The 20,791-nt window shown below is 37.7% G+C and overlaps 1 protein-coding gene across 3 annotated transcripts in view; it reads right to left on the bottom strand.

The window, feature by feature from the left end:
- TTN (titin) overlaps positions 1 to 20,791 on the bottom strand; it is a 237,288-nt gene that overhangs the window by 61,093 nt on the left and 155,404 nt on the right. For all 3 annotated transcript variants that reach the window (XM_071747224.1, XM_071747225.1, XM_071747226.1), the window contains 42 exons: positions 20,635 to 20,782; positions 20,323 to 20,500; positions 20,108 to 20,229; positions 19,728 to 20,015; positions 19,337 to 19,633; positions 19,025 to 19,211; positions 18,356 to 18,471; positions 17,940 to 18,239; positions 17,497 to 17,796; positions 17,304 to 17,409; positions 16,087 to 16,283; positions 15,677 to 15,982; positions 15,304 to 15,582; positions 14,576 to 14,875; positions 14,173 to 14,475; positions 13,701 to 14,075; positions 13,303 to 13,605; positions 12,541 to 12,840; positions 12,156 to 12,452; positions 11,772 to 12,056; positions 11,390 to 11,683; positions 10,647 to 10,946; positions 10,235 to 10,543; positions 9,953 to 10,143; positions 9,052 to 9,481; positions 8,240 to 8,548; positions 7,667 to 7,815; positions 7,549 to 7,581; positions 7,319 to 7,448; positions 6,919 to 7,218; positions 6,514 to 6,831; positions 6,129 to 6,425; positions 5,722 to 6,021; positions 3,986 to 4,300; positions 3,741 to 3,889; positions 2,727 to 2,877; positions 2,355 to 2,636; positions 1,961 to 2,263; positions 1,564 to 1,866; positions 1,163 to 1,444; positions 417 to 716; positions 31 to 333 (listed from right to left, as the gene is read on the bottom strand). In XM_071747224.1, the coding sequence (XP_071603325.1) occupies positions 31 to 333; positions 417 to 716; positions 1,163 to 1,444; positions 1,564 to 1,866; positions 1,961 to 2,263; positions 2,355 to 2,636; positions 2,727 to 2,877; positions 3,741 to 3,889; positions 3,986 to 4,300; positions 5,722 to 6,021; positions 6,129 to 6,425; positions 6,514 to 6,831; positions 6,919 to 7,218; positions 7,319 to 7,448; positions 7,549 to 7,581; positions 7,667 to 7,815; positions 8,240 to 8,548; positions 9,052 to 9,481; positions 9,953 to 10,143; positions 10,235 to 10,543; positions 10,647 to 10,946; positions 11,390 to 11,683; positions 11,772 to 12,056; positions 12,156 to 12,452; positions 12,541 to 12,840; positions 13,303 to 13,605; positions 13,701 to 14,075; positions 14,173 to 14,475; positions 14,576 to 14,875; positions 15,304 to 15,582; positions 15,677 to 15,982; positions 16,087 to 16,283; positions 17,304 to 17,409; positions 17,497 to 17,796; positions 17,940 to 18,239; positions 18,356 to 18,471; positions 19,025 to 19,211; positions 19,337 to 19,633; positions 19,728 to 20,015; positions 20,108 to 20,229; positions 20,323 to 20,500; positions 20,635 to 20,782 (10,735 nt within the window). The remainder of the gene's footprint in view (positions 1 to 30; positions 334 to 416; positions 717 to 1,162; positions 1,445 to 1,563; positions 1,867 to 1,960; positions 2,264 to 2,354; positions 2,637 to 2,726; positions 2,878 to 3,740; positions 3,890 to 3,985; positions 4,301 to 5,721; positions 6,022 to 6,128; positions 6,426 to 6,513; positions 6,832 to 6,918; positions 7,219 to 7,318; positions 7,449 to 7,548; positions 7,582 to 7,666; positions 7,816 to 8,239; positions 8,549 to 9,051; positions 9,482 to 9,952; positions 10,144 to 10,234; positions 10,544 to 10,646; positions 10,947 to 11,389; positions 11,684 to 11,771; positions 12,057 to 12,155; positions 12,453 to 12,540; positions 12,841 to 13,302; positions 13,606 to 13,700; positions 14,076 to 14,172; positions 14,476 to 14,575; positions 14,876 to 15,303; positions 15,583 to 15,676; positions 15,983 to 16,086; positions 16,284 to 17,303; positions 17,410 to 17,496; positions 17,797 to 17,939; positions 18,240 to 18,355; positions 18,472 to 19,024; positions 19,212 to 19,336; positions 19,634 to 19,727; positions 20,016 to 20,107; positions 20,230 to 20,322; positions 20,501 to 20,634; positions 20,783 to 20,791) is intronic.

The raw sequence follows: 20,791 nt of genomic DNA, 5'->3' as shown, positions 1-20,791 counted from the left end.
TTCATTGAGAAACGGTATTTAATACTTTACCAATTGGATCTCTAGCAAAAATGGGCTTTGATGGTGGACTAGGATCACCAACACCGATTTCATTTTCTGCAGAAACACGGAATTCATATTGACAGCCTTCAAGGAGGTCTGGTACTTTGAACTGAGTACTGGCAAAAATTGGGTCTCTGGTAACTCTGACCCATCTTGAAGCCATTGTTTCCTTCTTTTCTATGATATAGTTTGTTATTGGCTTGCCTCCATCATATGGTTTCTTCCAGACTACTACTGCAGAGTCTTTGGTAACATCCTTAATGACTGGTTGCTCAGGTGCATCAGGAACACCTGGGAAAAAAAACCAGTTTGTGAGTACTACAAACAGAGTAAAGATTAAAGTATCAAAGTAAGATAAGAAATTCATGACATACGGAAACGGTCCTTGGCTTTCATCTCATCAGATATGAGAGGATCACTTATTCCATATAGATTTTCCGCATAAATTCGAATTTGATATTCTCTTCCTTCAAGCAGCTTAGGAATTTTGCATGTTGTCTTAACTGTGGCAGATGTAACTGGCATCCACAGGTCTTTGTGTGCATCCTTCTTCTCAATAATGTAATTTGTAATTTCACTGCCTCCATCATCTAATGGAGGTTTCCAGGAAACTATCATATGATCTTTATGAACTTCATCAAATATAACTGGGCCTACTGGAGGTGATGGACGATCTGTTCAAGTAAAAATAAAGCATACTCATGGTTATATATGAACTTCACATAGTGACATAGATTAAACAGTATCAATACAGTAAATATGTTATGAAATTAGGAACTTCGTATCACAGTTTTAATAAGGAATCAAGACCTCAAGGCTATTCCTTTTTAATCTGTATTTGACTCACTGGACTTAAATCCTTAATGCTTATAAAGTATTTGCTGATTGGCAGTGTTGTGACACTGTAGAAATGCATGTAGAGACATGAAATTATTTATGATGAAGAAACTAAGCCAGAATTATGTAATTATTTACTCAAAATTAACAAACAGTGTACATTAAGATGAAGTGAATAAAATTACTGCAATAAAGAACAGATTTTAATATTTACATTTTATGAAATGAACTGAATTCTAGTCAATATTAAAAATGACATATGATACTGTTCAGTAAAACCTACCAACAACATTAACTTGACAAAATCCTTTTCTTGATCCCGTACTGTTCTCTACAGTAACACAATATTTGCCTGAGTCTTCACGGACAGATTTTAGTATCCCCAAGGAAAGAGTTGTAGGAGTTGTCTTGATCTTGGTACGGTCATCTTCTTCCAAAACAGTGTCATCCTTTAGCCAAGTAACCTTTGGTGCAGGCTTGCCTGAGTAACGTCCAGTCAGGCTGAAAGCTTCACCAACCCGAACAATAAGCTTGTCTCTAAAGTCAAGGTCAAGTGTTGGAGGAGCTGAAAGATGATATTAAAGAACACAACACCCACAAATGTCAGCAATACTAATATGAAAGAAGTAAGGATTCAATAAATGTAATCACTGTTTTCAAAAGAAATATGAAAAAGGTACATACCAAGTTCATCCTTGCATGTAATTGGTTTTGTGCAAAATGATGGTTTGCCTTGCCCCACAATATTGCATGCACTCACACGATATTCATAGGTGTCACCCTCCTTCAAGCCCTCTACTGTGTATTTCCTATCAAGCATTTTGTCCTTTGTAACTTTATGGAATTTGTCTTTTCCAATGAGACGGCTCTCTAGAACATACATGGTGATGTCTGAGCCTCCATTATATTTTGGAGGGTTCCAAGTTAGTGTAACAGAGTTCTTGGTAACTGCTTTTACTTCCAGGTCTTCTGGACGATCAGGAACAGCTGTGGGCAAACAAAAAAAACCCCAACATGGTAAATGCATTTCTTGGCATATTACTCTCATATGAAAGTAACTCAAACCCAAAAATACACTTACTTATTGGATCTCTAATGACAATCTCTTTTGTGGTCTCTGTGAATGGACCCATGCCAATTATATTCTCAGCTGCAATTCGGAAAAAATAGGCTTTCCCTTCAATGAGTCCCTGAACAGTAGCATTCTGTCTTGTAACTGTGTAGCTTACTGGAGTCCAAGCTCTGTGATCAGCTTCACGTTTCTCAATTATATAGTTGGTAATAGGAGAACCACCATCATCCTCTGGAGAAAACCATGTCAATTTACAAGAATCACTAGTTAGGTTCTCAGTAAGGAATGGCATTCCAACTGGGCCTGGCACATCTGAAACCAAAGAATAAATGGAATATTTAAGTATACATGCTGAATGTTATGAAATTTTACTTGTTTGCAAAGGACTGAAGTTGCTATTTACCTAGCACATCAACAATAATAGCCTTCTTCCGCTCTCCACCATCATTTTTTGCAAGAAGAGTGTATATACCCTGATGGCTCCTCTTACAGTTCCTGATGACCAAAGAAGAACTAATAGATGTTTCTTCAACTTTGGCTTCTTCTGGTAAAGCTTGGTCATCTCTGCTCCAAGTCACTGTTGGAGGTGGTTTTCCAGAGACATATGCTATGATGCGAATTACTCCCCCAGCATGAACAACAATTCTGTCCCTGACACTTGCATCCAAATTAATGTCGGGAGCCACTGTGGAAGGTGAAAAAAAATTAAGATGAATATTTTTTTCACACTTTGACTCAGAGGTACTAAAAATGTAAATGCAAATATGAAAAATACCAATTCTGTCCTTCATTTCAATAATGTCTGTAACTTCTCCAGGTTCTCCAATGCCAGCAGCATTCACAGCTCTAACTCTAAATTTGTAAAAACATCCTTCTTTTAATCCTGCCACAACGAACTTGGTTCCTCTGATTTCTTTATCTTTTACCTGGTAAAAAAATACCACAGAGTCAGCTAACATGAATTTCTTTGCGATGTTTGAAACAAATCTTAAATCAGAGGTTTCAGATTTAAAAGCACAAGATGGTCTTAAGCCTATGTAGATGTAGCATACACAGAATTAATTAGAATCTGTGTAAAGAAATACAGGACACACATACAAGACATACATCTTTGAAAAGATTCACCTATTTGAAAATTCTAATGGAGATGGCTGTTACAACAGTTACAATAGTCTGTGATCTGAGAAGAATTATATGGGTTATTGGAAAAATTAGCTCATAAAGTGAGAGGGGGAAAAAAAAGGAAAAAAGAAAAAGGAATTATTTGTTTTCTTTAAACCTGTGTATGAAGCTTGTTTATCTGAAAACAGTGCAGGAAATTTAGACATTACCTAAATGCACCCCAGTGTTTATGGAGGTACAGGAAATAGCCAAGGCCAAATCAGTTAAAGTTTCAGAAATGCAGTATTGAGAAAAATGGGAGAATGTAGGGACATGATAATTGCAAATTATTTGGCACACTCTGATATCAGAGAGGCTTTTCTAACAGTTCTAACTTGTTCTTGTTTTCTGTTTTTTTATCACAAATTTCACACATATTTTCTTACATCTTTACCAAAATTTTTTAAATTCTAGGTTTAGGAAAGTTGACTTGATATTTTGGAGGGGCATTTGATGTCTTTTACATTTGGTCTTATATTTTAAACATAAAGACAACTGTAGTGCAAAAAAATGAACTTTTAGAAAAGAAAATGTGAAAATTTGTAAAAAATATTTTTTTCTTGAGAGATTTCTTTTGATAGACACACAGAGAGAAGAAATACAGATTCTGTAATACGTTTCCACCTACCCGTTCCCATTCTTCCTTTCCTTCCTCTTTATATTCAACAATGTATCCAGTGACTCTAGAACCACCATCTTTTAGTGGTGGACTCCACTCCAAGTCTACAGAAGACTTTGTCCAGTCAGTAACTTTTGGAATAGGAGGTCCAGGTGGGGCTGAAAAATAACATCACACCAATACAGCATAACAATACATTCCATGTTCTTATTTGAATATTTGCAAATTCAGAAATAGGAATCTAAAATATTTACCAATAGGATCTCTAGCAATTGCTGGATCAGATGGCATGCTTGGTGGACCAACACCAGCAGCATTGATAGCTGAAACTCGGAACTGATATTCAGAGCCTTCAATAAGACCTGTAACTTTGTATGAAACACCCAGTGTCATGGGTTTGATAGGATCACGGTTAACCCTGGTCCACCTCTTTCCAGAAGTCTCTTTGCGCTCCAACCAGTAACCAGTAATAGGAGAGCCACCATCATGTTCTGGTTCTTCCCAGTTTACAGTCATTGAGTCACGTGTTATACTGCTCACTGTTGGCTTATCACAAGGTCCGGGAACAGCTAGAGGGGAAAATTCACACAAAGCTTGTCAAAATAATAATAATAAAAAAGCTAAAGCAAGATGGAGATAGAGTGCAAAACAAAGATATGCACTCACATGGTCACAATTGCATTAGGTGCACCTATCTGCATGAGACTACTCCCATTCATCTTCCCATCCCTATTCAGATACACGCTTCTGTGAAACATAAATTGTCTTTCCTTCAAACAATAGTAAAAATGAGTTCTTCTCACCTTCCTGGATGAGTATATCATTTCAGTGCCCAACCTAATGTTGGATGAGGGGATAGAATGACGTTCAGTAAATCTGCAGATGACACTAAGCTGGATGGGAGTGTCTATCTGCTTGAGGGTAGGGAGACTCTATAGAGGGATCTAGACAAACTCTATTGATGGGTCAAGGCCAATTGCATGAGTTTCAACAGGGCCAAATGTCAGGTCCTGCACATCAGCCACAATAACTCCCAGCAGTGCTGTAGGCTTGGGGAGAAGTGGCTGGAGAGCTGCCCAGCAGAGAGGGACCTCGGGGTGTTGACTGACAGCCAGCTGAACATGAGCCAGCAGTGTGCCCAGGTGGCCAAGAAGGCCAACTCCATCCTGACCTGCATCAGGAATAGTGTGATGAGCAGGACCAGGGAGGTGATTTTACCCGTCCACTCAGCCTTGATGAGGCTGCACCTTGAGTACTGTGTGCAGTTTTGGGCACCTCAGTATTGAAAGGACACTGAGGTGCTGGAGAGGCTGCAGAGAAGGGCAACTAGGCTGATTAGGGGTCTGGAAAACAGGTCTTGTGAGGACAGACTGAGGTAACTGGGGCTGTTCAGCTTGGAGAAGCAAAGGCCAAAGAGAGGCCTCATTGCTCTCTACAACTACCTGAAAGGAGGTTATAGTGAGAGAGATGTTGGCCTCTTCTCTCTGGTGACCAGAAACAGAGCAAGAGTAAACGCGCTCAAGCTCCACCAGGGACTGCTCAAGTTGGATATTAGAAAAAATTTCTTCACAGAGAGAGGGGTCAAACATTGGAACAGGCCGCCCAGGGAGGTGGTAGAGGCACCATCCCCGGAGGTGTTCAAAAGATGGGTAGATGAGGTGCCATAGTGGGTGATTTAGTAGTTATGGGCTGTAGAGTGAATGGTTGGACTTGTTGATCTTACTGGTCTTTTCCAACCTTCATTATTCTATGATTCTGTGTTTTAAGAACTATTTTCTACTACCAACCTAATATTCTTTCCACATCAGAGCTACTGTGTCTCATTTCTCTTTCAAAACAGAAGGCAGGAAATTGGTCCAATAATGTCTCAAATGCAATGAAATGACCTGAATCTTATCAGATAAACACTTATTCATATATTTGAACCTTAAAAAAGCTTGGGATTGTATTTTAATATATAACAAAGGGGGAGAAAATTATTACTACTTACTGAAAAGATTTCGTGCTGTTTCTGGTTCACTGTCCAAAGGTTCTCCAATACCATATTTGTTTTGTGCCATAATGCGGAACACATATTCATGGCCTTCCATCAACTTGGGAACAGTAAATATGCATTCTTTAGGCTCATTAGTAACAGACAACCATGTCTTTCTGTTTGGTTCTTTTTTCTCTATAACATAGTTCGTAATCTTAGAACCACCATCATCTAATGGAGGAAGCCATGATATTGTCATTTTATCAGCTGCAATGGATTCAAATTTAATAGGTCCCACTGGAGGTCCAGGACGACCTAAAAGATACACATTTATAAAGGAGAATGAAGTGAAATGTTATTAAAATAAAGTATTACATGAATGCTATCAATTTATGCAACTTGTAAGACTTCTTGATACCTACCCAGAACATTTAGTCTCATCTCCTTTGAAGCTGTTCCCAGATCATTTACAGCTGTTATGGTATATAAGCCTGTATCTTTTCTGCAAGACTGTTGAAGCAATAAAGTACAAGTATCTTCCTCAATAATTTTGTTGACATGTTGATCATAGACCACTGGTGCTTTGTCATCTGGTTTCTTTGGAGAAGCTTTTAGCCATGTTAATGTTGGGAAGGGCACACCCTTTATCTTGGCCACAATATTAACATCTGTTCCTTCTTCAACCTCCATAAATTCTTTGAGTTCAATAGATGGTGGGCCTAAAATGAAACGTTGAAAAAATTAACATACAAAAATACTTAAAAATTTTAAAAAGGAACTTGTATTTTGATATCAGATAATGCTTACATGTCTGGTCTTTGACAACAAGTGGGCCAACGGTGGCTGAAGGCCTACTAGGACCCGCTATATTTACAGCTTTCACTCTGAATTCATATTCTCCACCCTCTACAAGATCCTCAACAGTAAACTTTGTTTCTTCCACATCACGTCTGTTACATTGCTTCCAGGTCTCTTTCACTTCTCCAGTACGATCCCAATGAAGACATTCAACAGTATAATGTGTAACAGGAGCTCCTCCATCATTCTTTGGTGGTTTCCATGTCAAGCTCACTGTGTTCTTCGTAACAAGGCCAATCCTTAGTTTAATAGGTGGATCAGGAGGATCTTCACAAACAAAACAGAAACATGAATAAATGTTCTCTACAGTACTATGTGGTTTTAAAGAATTTGTTTGACTTTGATTTCACTTACGGATTGGATCTCTGGCTGTTGTTCGTTGGATGGTTTCTGCAGGAGGACCAACACCAAAACGGTTTTCTGCACGTACACGGAAGAAATACTCTTGGCCAGTTATGAGATCAGGTACAACAAAGGAAGTACTTGCACAGTTTGCATTGACTGTAGTCCAGGCCTTCCCATCAATATTTCTTTTCTCTATAACATAGCCTCTGATTCTATCTCCACCATCATCATCTGGCATCTTCCATGAAAGTCTACAACTACCTCGTGTGATATCACTTACTTTAAGGTCCTTTGGTGGACCTGGAACATCTGTTAAGGTAAAAGCACAACAGAAACAATTTTACATAGGTGTGTAGAAAAGTAAGACTAAAACCTAGGTTGTTATTATTTTAATATGTGTAAGCCATACCAAGCACATTGACTCGGACATGAACAGTTTTTTGTCCTGCTTTGTTCTTTGCTGTAATACTGTATCGTCCAGAATGACTTCTGTTGCACTCAGGGATGGTAAGCAATGAACTTGTATCAGTTGCTTCTACCTACATATTACAGAAAGAAAGAGAAGTCATAGTGTAGCTTTAAATATTTATGTTTGAAAAGTGACATAGTGCTAAAGTTACAAAACATAGTTTGGTTTACCTGAACTTCTTCAGGTACATTGTGACCTCCCTCCTATAAGAAAAGGGAAATAATGTAAATATAGAAGGGGATAGTCTTAAATATCTAGAAACCCACGTAGAAAAAAGCTTTTATTAACCTTTGCCGCTGTCTTTGCCTTTCCTTCAAACTCCCAAAATGTTTTCGGAACTGGACGACCCTTGATAACAGCTGGGATTTTAATTGTTGTGCCAGCACGACAAGAAAGGAAATCTTGGGCTCCAATATCAAGGAAGATTTCTGGTTCCTCTGTAAAAAGATTTTTAAATATTAAATTTGGGAGCTACTGAAAGAAAATTTCTGTCAGCACTGAACTAAAACCCCACAAAGAGATGTAGAATGCATGTTTATGTGTGAAAGGTTGAGTGTACAAAAGGGAAGCTGGGAAATGTACAAATAGAAATATTTGTTTAGTAATTTCTTCATAAAATACACTTTATTTCTTCAGTATGACTTTAGGTGCTTATCAGTTTTCCAATGGATCCTACCCTGGTAATGGTCATCATGACACTTTCAAATATATGTTTCAAATATTTTAATTTTTTTTCAGACTTGTTTATCCTGTTTTGACTTTGGCTTCTTTGGTTGTCTACTTCAACATTCACAAAAGTAGGTGGCATTTAGATATAAATACCTACATTAATTCCTAGAATTACCTAGAATATCTCCTTACCTAGAATATCTTGGACAGGTATTTCTGATGTTGCAGGACTTGGTTCTGATTCTCCAGCAGCATTTACAGCTTTCACCCTAAATCGGTATTTTCTGAGTTCTTTCAAGTTGGGAATAACACATTCACAAGTAGGGAAGAGTTTGTCTCCTTCATTCACCTTCTTCCATTCAGTACTACCTTCATCTTGAATTTCAACAATATATCCTTTTATAGGACTGCCACCATCCTTTTGTGGAGGTTGCCATGCAAGAGCTACAGATGATTTAGTTTTGTCTTTCACCTCTGGGCAAGATGGTGGACCAGGCACAACTTGTAAAACAAGAACAAGTGAAAATTACCTGAGAGCTAGTGTCTGTCTACAGTTCTCTGAATAGCATCTAGAAGAATTCAAGTATTTTAATTTTCTTCTATCATACATAGAGTGTGTAATCCTAAAACACACATACTGATTACAGTTATTACTTAAATTATTAAGGGATACTTAAGGTAAAAGACTAAATCGTTTACCAATGAAGAAAAACTATAATGTAAAATCTGATTCTGAACTTCAGTTTATTGGACAGTGTTTGCATTGATGTAATTACAGTTTTAGGTTCATAAAAGAGGTAAAAAAAAAAAAATCAAAGCTAATTATTGTTATAATAGTCAAAAGCAGCAAATAAGGAAACTGCTTTATGTCAATATATACATTTTGATGTAGTGAAAAAAAAGCATTGGATTAATGGCACTACATTCAGTATAAATAATAGTACAACATTTTGGTTCTGGTATGATATAATCCTTAAAAATAGCTGTACAAATCATAAACTTACATATAGGATCTGCTGCTATGGCAGGATCTGATGGTTCACTGGGAGGACCAATTCCAGCAAGATTTTCAGCCATAACTCTAAACTGGTATTCAACACCTTCAGCCAAACGAAGCACATTGTATTCAAGACCTTTTACTGATGGTTTTGTTACTGGAGCCCTGTTAACACGTGACCAGTAGACACCTCCCACCTCTCTCTTCTCCAACCAATAACCAGTTATTGGACTGCCACCATTGTCCAAAGGAGGCTCCCAAGTCACCAGCATTGATGATCTGGTGCGATCTAAAATTTTTGGCTTCCCAGGAGGTCCAGGAAGACCATAGGGATCCTTAATAACAACTTTTTCTGAGAGGCATTCATCACTTGTTCCATATTTGTTTACAGCCCGCACTCTGAACTGATATTTTTCATTTGTTGCAAGATTCCATACCTGAAAAAAAAAAAAATTAAATCAGTATTTGGCTGCTTTTAGAATAAATTTATCTCAACTTATGCAACAGCTTTCACTTCAAATTCAGCCTTGGAGTCTCACTGATATGTTTATGTAATACACAGCTATAATGAATGCCATAGGGATATTCTATTCTGTGTGCATAAGACTAGACATAAACAGGAATGTTACCATGTTTGTTTTTACAGCTGGTAAACCTACAAAAAATGCTGGGAAATGAAAAGGAAACTGTTTTCTAAATTCAGCTGAGATTAAGTAGCAAAAGCGAATGACTTATTTTGTCACCTGACCAAAAATCATATATATAAATGGGCAACTTTTATACTGTAATTCTAAAGTCCAGATGGAGCAAAATGCAGGTATCTATGCAACTAGTGGCTTTAATTAGATGCATACAATTGTTCTTTTTAAGCATACTGAAGTATGTAATAAAGATATTTTATAAATTACCCCATGTCGTCTCTCAACAGCACTTTTGGAGACTTCTTCCCACTCAGATTTCTTCTTACTAGCATCACGTTTTTCAATAACGTAATGGGTAATTTCACTACCACCATTATCAAGAGGTGCATCCCATGTTAAATAGCATGATTCTGCTTTAATATCAGAAACAGCAAGATTTCTTGGTGGAGAAGGACGATCTGTATAAACGTGATAGAGCATAGAATTATATCAAGTGAAAGGCAAAAGCATTTTATTAGCTGTGATTTTATTAAAATGTTGCATACTTACCATACACTTCAACATGCACATTGCGAAATGCAGTGCCAAGACGATTGGAAGCCCTCACAGTGTAAGTGCCTTTATCAGCCCTCACTGCTGCAGGCAAGATAAGTTCAGTTTTTGCCTCACTTCTAGATACTTCTTCCTTAGTTATTTTAAGTTCATTGGATGTTTGGTCAATTAAAACTTCATTCTTGTCCCATTCAATCTTTGGCATTGGCAGACCTGTCACATCAGCAGGAATATTAACTGGTTCTCCTGACTTCACTTTGATAGTATCTCCTCTCACAGCCAAACGTAATGTAACAGTTGGAGGCACTGGAAATAAGAAAAAAAAGGGAGTAAAGATGGAGATGAAACAGAAAAATTGTTTTACAGTATTCTGGTAATATTCATATGAATTTCTGTAAAGCAGGTATACCTTCATCGTCTTGTATAGTTACATTGAGGGGCAATGATGGTTCACTTTCTCCAATAGCATTGACAGCTTTGACACGGAATTCATACATATGAAGTTCATCAAGATTTTCAACAAGAAGAGATGTTTTTGGACAAAGGCGTGAATTAACTCTCTCATACTCTTTTGAATCATGTCTTCTCTTCTCAACAATATATCCCAAGACAGGACTGCCACCATCACTACGGGGAGGCTTCCAGTCAAGTGTTATGGTTGACTTTGTCCTCTCTGTGTACATAAACCTCTCAGGTGCTGTTGGAGGACCTATTAGCAAAATAAATAATAAAAATAATAATTAAAAAAACCATTTAGAAACTAGAGAAGCTTTAATCACATGAAAACAGCAGCTCTGCCTTTTTAAAACTGTAGCTTTTGTATGCAACGTACCTGAGTATGGTTATGGAAAGTAGAAATTTTCTCATGTATGAGGATACTAAATGTAGTAGTACCTCAGTAAATATACTGTATACAGTAAATATACTGTAGTACCTCAGTATTTTGTTACATAAAGAATCATACTGGTTTTACAGAACGGATTCAGAGATCTGACTGAAGTAAACCATCTAAGGTAGAAGCCTTATCCAAGTAGCAGAAAAGTGAATACTAAGCAAACCACACAATATAAAAATACATACATAAACAATACTGGTCTACTAACTTTAACATTGTTTAAAAAAAACCCCAAACCTTGAAATTAGTCATCTTACCTAATGGATCAACTGCAAGAATGGGTCCTATTTCAACCGGAGGACCAGTACCAAATTTGTTCTTGGCACTCACACGGAATTTATACTCCTGGCCTTCAACTAGACCTGTAATATCACATTTAGATCTCTCTGTGTCTACAGCTAGTCTCCATGTATGCATTTTAGCATCCTTCCGTTCAACAATGAAGCCTATGATATCACTGCCACCATCATCTTCAGGATCAGACCAATTAAGCAAACACATCTTTCTGTTTGTGACCACAGGCTTTAGGTCAAGGACTGGACCAGGAACATCTGTAAAACAAGGTCAGACAAGTAGGATAAAGGTCGAATATATCACCAAGAGAAATACACAGTTAATTTCAGAAAACACTTTTCTTACCAAATACTTCTACTCTTGTTCCTGCTGATTTAGAACCACTGCTATTGGTAGCAGTGATTACGTATCTTCCGTGGTCTTTTCTCAATGCATTCTTAATGGTTAGCTCAGATTTTGTGCCAACATTTTCAATAACAACTCGGTCTTTGTCTAATTCACCCTCCTCCACTGTCCATGTGATGGTGGGAGTAGGACGCCCTGTTACAGTAGCAGGAATTTTAATAGTTTGCCCAGCCATGACCTGAATGCCTGCTTTGACAGAAACATCCAGCTCAACAGTGGGAGGCTCTGCAGAAGAGAGAAAAATGGTTACTTAGTTGGAGAGAGAGATCCAAAACCACATTTTAAGCAGCTGGCCATCTCTTGAAAATAATACAACTGCAATACCTTTAGGTTCTGCAACTGTTACAGGTTCAGTTTCACCAGGTGGCCCTTCACCAGCAGCATTAAGTGCAGTTACACGGAGTTTATAGTCTGCACCTTCTCTGACTTCTTTAACAGTATACTGTTTAGTCTTAATGGGCTTCTCTGTGCAACGCGACCACTCATTTACTCCAATCAGTTGTTTGTATACATGGTAGCCAGTGACATCTCCACCACCATTATACACAGGAGGTTCCCATTCTAACTCAATAGAAGTTGCACTTGTGTCAGCAATCCTTGGAATTGGTGGACCAGGTGGCACTATAAATAAATAGATGTAAATCAAAGTTAAAGGATATGGATCGTAATCTGTCACCTGTCTGCTATTAGCTTCTGCTGAGGTACTTACTTATTGGGTCCTGTGCAGTTTTTGGATCTGATGGTGGACTAAATTTACCAGGGCCAGCTGCATTTTCAGCACATACTCTAAAGATGTAGGTTAACCCTTCCAACAGTCCTTCAGCTTTTATTTCCAAAGCATTCACCAGGTTTCTGTTGACCCGAGCCCAGTGAGTACTATTAATTTCACGTTTTTCTATCCAGTATCCTATGATGGGGCTACCGTTGTCTTTTGGTTCATTCCATTTAACCAACATACTGCTGGTGGTAACGTCTTGTACATCAGGCTTATTAGGTGGATCTGGTGGAGCTGAAAAAAAAAAAAAAATGCAATTTTTTCATCATTGCTGTCTTCAGAGCTTACCCAAAGCTAAGAGAAAACTAAGGTAGGAGAAATGACTAATTTTATGTGTTAGAAACTCTTTCTCAGAAACATTGATTCCTAACTGCAACCAGTGTTCAAACTTGCACTGGTTCTCTCTTTTTGTAAGAATATTGGTCCAGTAAACATACAGAATGTCACTATTCAACGTTGAGTGTTTTAAGTATAAAGTTCTATGACAGTGACTGCATTCTTATTTCTTTACTATTGAAATTAGAATGCTTTCAATATTTTCCTTTATTTCAATGGTTCAAAATCTGCAATACATAATAATTGCACTGCTCAAGTTTCTTCTGGGAAGCATTTACATAGATGACGCAGAGTGTTCCAAGAGTCTGTGTAGTTTTACAATGTTTTCTGAAAAGGTTGTATTTCAAAACTAAAACTTACAGAAAGGATCTTTTGCTGTTAATGGTTTTGAAACACATGGTGGTCCTGCTCCAACTCTATTTTCAGCAAATACACGGAAGAGATATTCTTTGCCTTCAATCAGTTTCGTCACATGGAATTTGCAATGCCTAAGTGTAGAACTGACAGTCACCCAGCCCATTTCAGCTTTTGTGTTGTCTTTCTTTTCCAGTACATAATTTAGGATTTCACTTCCACCATCATCAAGAGGAGGTTCCCACTTGCAAATGACAGAATCTTTCCTCACATCTTCAAAAACAAAGTTGACTGGAGGCCCAGGTATATCTGTTAGTAAAGCAAGAAAAATGATTGCTACTCATCTTGAGCACTTCTTAACCAGCATTCTGAACTAGGTATTTTTGAGGACATTTGTTACATACCTAACACATTGACTTCACATGAGGCTTTTGCAACACCATGGTCATTTTCCACTTTAATTGTAAATGTGCCATGATCAGCTCTGATGCACTCACGAATCGATATTAGAGACTCTCCTTTTTTATGGTTGTCTATGCTCAAACGTTCTGGCAGTGAAAGCTGGAAAGGTTCCTGTTCTTCAGCTTCACCTTTCTTCTTCTTTGTATATGTTGTTACTCTCTTTTTTATTTCCTCTGGTGTCACAACTTCGTCATTCCTCAACCAAGTGATAGAAGGATAAGGTGATCCTGAAATATGTGCCTCAAGTCTGATCTCATCGCCTCTCTTCACCTCAAGGCCAGACTGTAGGTTTGCAGCAAGGAGAACTTTCGGAGCCTCTGTAATAATACAGAATGATAAATGGAGAGTAGAATCTTCCAATATGTTTGAGGATTTATAGCAATTACTACAAACAATCACATGAGAAATTCATACCAATAGGATCAACAGCTTTCACAAAAGGAGTAGTCCTAGAAGGCTCACTGATGCCAGCAGCATTCTCAGCACGAACACGAAACTGATATTCCTGTCCTTCTTCAAGACCTTTCACTGTGTAAGTCAACAGAGGTACTGGGTAGTCATTGCATCTCTCCCACCTCTCCTTACCCTTAGCGAGTTTTTCTACTATATAGCCCATAATCTTGCTTCCACCATCAAAAAGAGGTGGCTTCCATGTAAGTGTTACTGATTTTGAAGTCGGATTATGGACCTCAAGGTCAACAGGAGGATCTGGAGGCTCTGGAAGAATGGCAAAAGAGGGATCATGTGAGCAAAGAAGGCATGAAGTTTTTAATTAAAATTCAATTTGCTACACTACTTAGTAGTAAAGAAACCTTACGTTTTGGGTCTTCTGCAATGATTGGATTTCTTAGTTCAAGATATTCACCTCCTCCAATCTTATTGACAGCTTTAACACGAAAGTAGTATTCACTGTTTGGGATAAGATCTTTGACTTGCCATGAAAGCTTATTTTCACCAGACATGACCGGGATATACGTTTTACGACCAGCTTCTCTGCGTTCCAGAACATAATGCAGAATAGGAGTACCACCATCAAAGTCGGGAGGCTCCCAGGATACTTTGCAAGAATTCTTAGTTACTTCACTTGCCTTAATGTCTTTACACTGTCCAGGTGGACCTGTTTTAAATAAGAATAAAAAAATCAGTTAACTAAATAGATGGGAAATTGTATTCCTACAAATATGAAATTACATTGCATTTCTTTTCTTTGCAGAAAGTAAATGTTGGCTACATAGCAGATACATGAATTTATGTTCTTAAAGGTGAAAAATATTCAGAATTCTTATAGGCTTTTTAATATTTATAAGATGACTATTCATAACAATTGGGATTTGAGCAGCCACTGACTAGTTAGACCAACTTCGGATACAATACGGGTTTTTTTGTGGGATTTTGTATTAATTAATACATTTATTGTAATCTGTGTGTCTGAGCTGAAGTGATTCCTCCTCCTGGCAGAAAAGAGATTATTCTCTTCCTTTCTTCTGTTTGCTTCATGGATAAGTGGTTCCAGCTATTTTTTTAAAATGGAAGACGCCTACTTGCCTATGACTTTGACGTTCACTGAGCCAGTTGTGGATGCCAGCTTGTTCTCCAATGTGATAGTGTAAACACCAGCATCAGCATGAACACTGTCTATAACTTCAAGCAATGCAGAAGTGTAGTCACTCTTCATCGTTGTTCTGTCACCAGCTTTCAATTCTTTGCCATCTTTGTGCCATGTTATAGTTGGGGATGGAACAGCTCTGAAGGGTATAGGGATACTTAATTTCTGTCCTTTAACAACAACAATGTCACGAGTTTCTAGATCAATGGTTGGGTTACCTGTAAATATAAGCATGATATTATTATCAAGTTGCCAAACAACTTCTTTTAAGTTATGTAAATCTGAAAAAAAAAAAAAAAAATCTATTCTTACAGTCTGGGTCCTTGGCAACAACTTTTTCTGAGATGTCTGATGGCTCACTGGCTCCAACAGCATTGACAGCTCTGACTCTCAGCACATACTCTTTGTCTGGAACAACACCTTCCTCCACTTTACATTTTAGATCTTTTATTGGACGAGAATTGATTCGCATCCATTTTTCTGTTCCTGCTTCACACATCTCAACATTATACCCAAGAATAGGACTTCCACCATTCTTCTCAGGTGGTTTCCATGCAATGCAAATGTGCTTTCGACCTGCATCTGTGACATGTAAATCCTGAGGAGGTGAAGGAGGGCCTGCAGAAATGGAAAAAAATTGTGTCATTTTTGTCCCAGAATATCTGTTCTACACTGTACACTGCTTCTATAATTCATACATTGTATATTATATTACTACTTACTTGTTGGATCTTCAATATGAATTAGGTCAGTTGGTTCACTGGGATGACCACAGCCAGCTTCATTTTCTGCACGAACCTGGAACTGTACATCTGTACCTTCAATGACATCAGTCACTCTGAAATTGCAATCTGGACCAGCAGTCTTGCCAGCTTTTACCCAGCGAGTGGCTAGTTTTTCTTTCTTTTCAATGACATATCTGAATAAATAGGGGAAAATACTATCAGGCACTGAAATATGAACACTTCAGACTTCTTGCTCAGGAAGAAAAGATAAAGACAAACTAGAATGCTTTGGGCCAATGGAAAAGTAGGGAGAGTCATGGATGACAGATACAATGAACTTTACTTCACACATCAGTCACTTAGTCCTGGTAGTCCTTGCAGGTCTTGAATTTAATGAGGCTGACATTACTGACAGTTCCTGAACTTCTGCTATATTTTCAGCTTTCAGAGAGCTGTAGAGGTAAAACAATCTCCAAGTCACACATATCTTTGTTAATTTGGAGCTCAGTGTTTGGCCCACTGAGAATATTTGCAGATACTTTGTGTGAGTTAATTCAGTTGTGAAAATTCTGCCCATGATGCTTATCATAGGGATATGGGAAATTAATGCAAATGAAGTGATATGGGTTTCCTTAGGCAGATTTCTGTACTGCCAGTTTGTTTAAGCTATGCTTACTGTGACTGGAAGGAGAGGAATAGTGAAAGTACAAAGAAGAAAAATCTAACTGGCATACAAGGTGAACTTCAGAGGACAGATATTTTAGAAACCAAAGGAAAGAACAAATTTAATAAAGAAGAGAATGAACAGAAAAGATACTTGGTTTCACCTTAGCTGATTGTATGCAGTTTGAAAGAGAAACTAAAGCAGAAATTAAACATAACAGTATTACTTGGTAGGTGGATCTAAATAGCTACAACTCTGGATGAACTGGAGGCTATAATCGCATTAATTTGTTATTGTTATTTATTTTTTATTTGTTATTCAATCTGATTTGATTAGATACTGTTTTGAGGATGTTGGCACACATTTGTTGTTCATGCACATCGGGCCAATTATATTTGCATAATCTCCACAGTTTAAAATCAAACCCTTAAATGCTTTGTCCACATGGCTTCTCTTTTACATCCACCCATGAAGCATTTTGAGAGCAATGCTTCCATTTGTGAAAAATTCTTAATATACCAGAAACCCTACACAAACCAAATGACCTTACCTTTGAATTGGTCTGCCACCATCGTTCTTTGGTGGCTCCCATTTCAAATCCACATGATCTTTTCTCACTTCAACTATTGTAAGAGCATACGGAGGCCCAGGGGTTGCTAAACAAATAAACCACACACATTAGAAGAACAGGAATCCATTACACTCTTTGTACTGATCACTCAGTAAGCAAATCTGAAACTTACTGAAAGTATCTTTAGCAAGCACTGAATCTTCAACTTCACAATAATCACTCTGTCCAACGGCATTTTCAGCAGCCACACGGAATACATACAATGAGCCTTCAGTCAGTGGGCTCACTGTATACTTGGTATCTTTCACTGTTGTATCAACTGTCTGCCAGCCTTTTCGTCTCACGTCTCTCTTTTCAACAATGTAGTTAGTAATTGGGGAACCTCCATCTTTTTCTGGTACTGTCCATTTAAGATCTGCTGTGTTTTTAGTAATATTAATAACTTCAAGCCACCGAGGTGGTGAAGGAGGATCTGTAAAATAGAAAAAAAAGGCAAAACATGTCAGTGTATTTCCCATCACCTTCCCATCTTGGAAGATGGGGAATGCACCAAAACTATTAAAGCTTCTTATTTTCTTAGCTGAAGAAAGAGAGTCTCTAATATTTCATACTTACAGAGCCTCTCCTTGCACAGTACAGGGTCACTGGGCTCACTGGGCTCACTCTCACCAGCCTTGTTCACAGCCCTTACACGAAATGAATATTCTTGTGTCTCCATAAGCCCTTTCACAAAGTATTCAGTTGTGGGAACTCCTTCAGCCACTCTCACCCACTCATCTGTTCCCGTCTTTAATAGTTCAATGACATAAGACTCAATCTTTGCTCCTCCATCATGTTCTGGCTTTGTCCAGTTCAGCAATAATGATGTCTTGCCAACATCTTTCACAGTTGGCTTTCCAGGAGGCCATGGTGGATCTAAACAGGAGTTCAGTATTAATTGCATGATTGAAAAAAAAGATTTTATTTTGTTGTTAAACAAAATAAAGTTAAACTATTGTGAAGTTAAACTATTAAAAGTGTATTTATTATACCGATTGGGTCCTTCACTAAGATTGGCTCTGTTTCCCTGCTTGGTTTTCCAGGTCCTGCAAGATTCTCTGCCAAGACACGGAACTTGTATTTCTTCTTATTTGTAAGACCTTTAACTCTGGAAATAAAAATTAAGTGTGATTAGACCAAATCTACACATTATCTCATGTGAAAAACATTCTCTCTTTTCTTCACACTACAATTTGAAAATATCCAAATTACTGCTAATGATGTTTTATGAAGTGATGAACATTCAAAACAGGTATATTGTGAACAGCAAAATGGTGCACATAGACACCAAAGTTTTGAGAGCCAGCTTGCTTTTTTTGCACGTTCCATAGTTGGTTAACATTAGCATGTGTACAAAAAAGTCTCCGGGTTTTGGCAAAAATGGCTATGCCTGCTATTTTAGAATGGTGTATGAATAACCACATAGCACAGAAATTATTAACCATGACTTTTTTTTTTTATAAAGATATTATTCACTTTTCTAAAGATATTTTTTTTAAAAACTAGTTATGAAAAAAAAAAAAAAAAAGCCACTGGATTGGATCTAAACTTATTAAAGCAAGGACAAAAGAGTAAGAAAAATCTAAATCTTCTTTAAAAGGCTACCCTTACACTTTTATGTCCCTGTGACTTATTTCAGACTACAGTGACTATAGTCTTACTTAAATGTTGTATCTTTCACTGGCATTTTATTGCATTTTATCCATTTATCTTGTTCAGGATCATATCTTTCAACCCAGTATCCAGTTATAGGGCTACCACCATCTTCATCTGGTTCATTCCATGTTAAGGTGACAGAATCTTTAGTGACCTCTGTAGGCTTGAGACCTGTTGGAGGGCCTGGTGGATCTGTATAAATTAAAAAAAAAAGAAAAAATGAAACAAAACCCAAAACCATCATATACGGTTGTATTTTTTCTTTTCTTTTCCTGTAAAAATATTGTAAGAATTTGACAGTACTTTAATTAACTAACCAAATGAATACTTTGCAATGATGGGGCTACACTGGACTGGCTCCCCAATACCATACATGTTCTCAGCACTGACTCGGAATACATATTCTTTATGAGGAGTTAAATTGGTAGCTCTGAATTGTGTATCCTTAATAGTTGATGACAACTTGTGCCATATTTCACTGTCGGTAGCTCTTTTCTCAAGGACATAGTTGGTAATTTTAGAGCCCCCATCATCTCGTGGAGGATTCCATGTCAGAAGGCAGGATTCATTTGTGATTTCTGATACGTCAAATGCAGCTGGTGGTCCAGGTTTATCTGTGGGTGACAAGATGCAAATATTAATCTTCTGCTTGCATACCACAGTACCTTGGTAATTAGTTTTCTAAACATCATAAAAACATATGCATACCAAGAACATTAACTTCAACAACCGCAGTAGCACGTCCACTGGAATTTACAGCTTCTATAATGTAAGTTCCACTGTCACTCCTTTTGCTGTCTGTAATAGTGACTGTAGAATGATTAGGTTTGGTTTCAATGGTAATTCTGTCATCAGGTCTCAAAATTTTGTCAGCCTTGGTCCAAGTAATCTGGGGTTCAGGTTTTCCAGCTATTTTAGCTGGCAGCTCAATTTTAGTTCCAGCTTTCACAGTAAGTCCAGCAAGAAGCTTCACATCTAAGAAAATTTCTGGAGCCTCTGATGTGGGAGAGAATAAAAACATTGTTGTAGAAACAGGATTTCAGAGACTGGTGAAAATAAAGCAGCTATTTTAATACAGTGGTTGTTACCTTTTGCATCAACAGCCTGAATATCATCTGTTGGCTCACTTGGCTTGCTAGCTCCCATTCTATTCAAAGCCTTAACCCGATATGCATACCACTCTCCTTCCTTGAGTTTTGTCACTTCCATTCTGTTCATTAAAAAAAACCCAAACAGATATTTAAGGTGGTGACCATGGCTTACCTAGTTGAAAGGATATACATTTTGATGTTAATTTACTTACTTTGTTTCAATAACAGGCTCCCCACATGTCTCCCACTTGTCTGTGCCACGTTGGGATTTTTCTACCAGATAACCCTTAATGCGGGCACCCCCATCATATTTTGGAGGCTCCCACGTTAGGAAGATTCCTTTTGATGTCGGGTTTCTCCATTTAACATTCTGTGGTGGATCAGGCACCGCTATTAAAAATTAAGAACACACAGAGCTTTTAGAAACCAGTCTAATTAAGATATTTTTAATATCTTCCTTTGAAGAAAATAATCAAAATTCCAGAAACAGAAAAATCAGCAAAAGTGTGAAACAGTTGACTTACTTGCTGGTGCTGACATATCTACAGGTTCATCGATATATGCAGGTTCTCCTGGGCCACATTTATTGCATGCACAAACTTTAAATAAGTATTCTTTCCCTTGAATAAGGTCAGGTACAGTAAACTCTTGATCAACGACATGATCCATAACCTAAAGAGA

Source organism: Heliangelus exortis, chromosome 6 (genome assembly GCF_036169615.1).
Source record: "Heliangelus exortis chromosome 6, bHelExo1.hap1, whole genome shotgun sequence".
Lineage (NCBI taxonomy): Eukaryota > Metazoa > Chordata > Aves > Apodiformes > Trochilidae > Heliangelus > Heliangelus exortis.
Note: the sequence above shows the minus strand (reverse complement) of the source record. Positions and strands in the feature narration are given on the sequence as shown.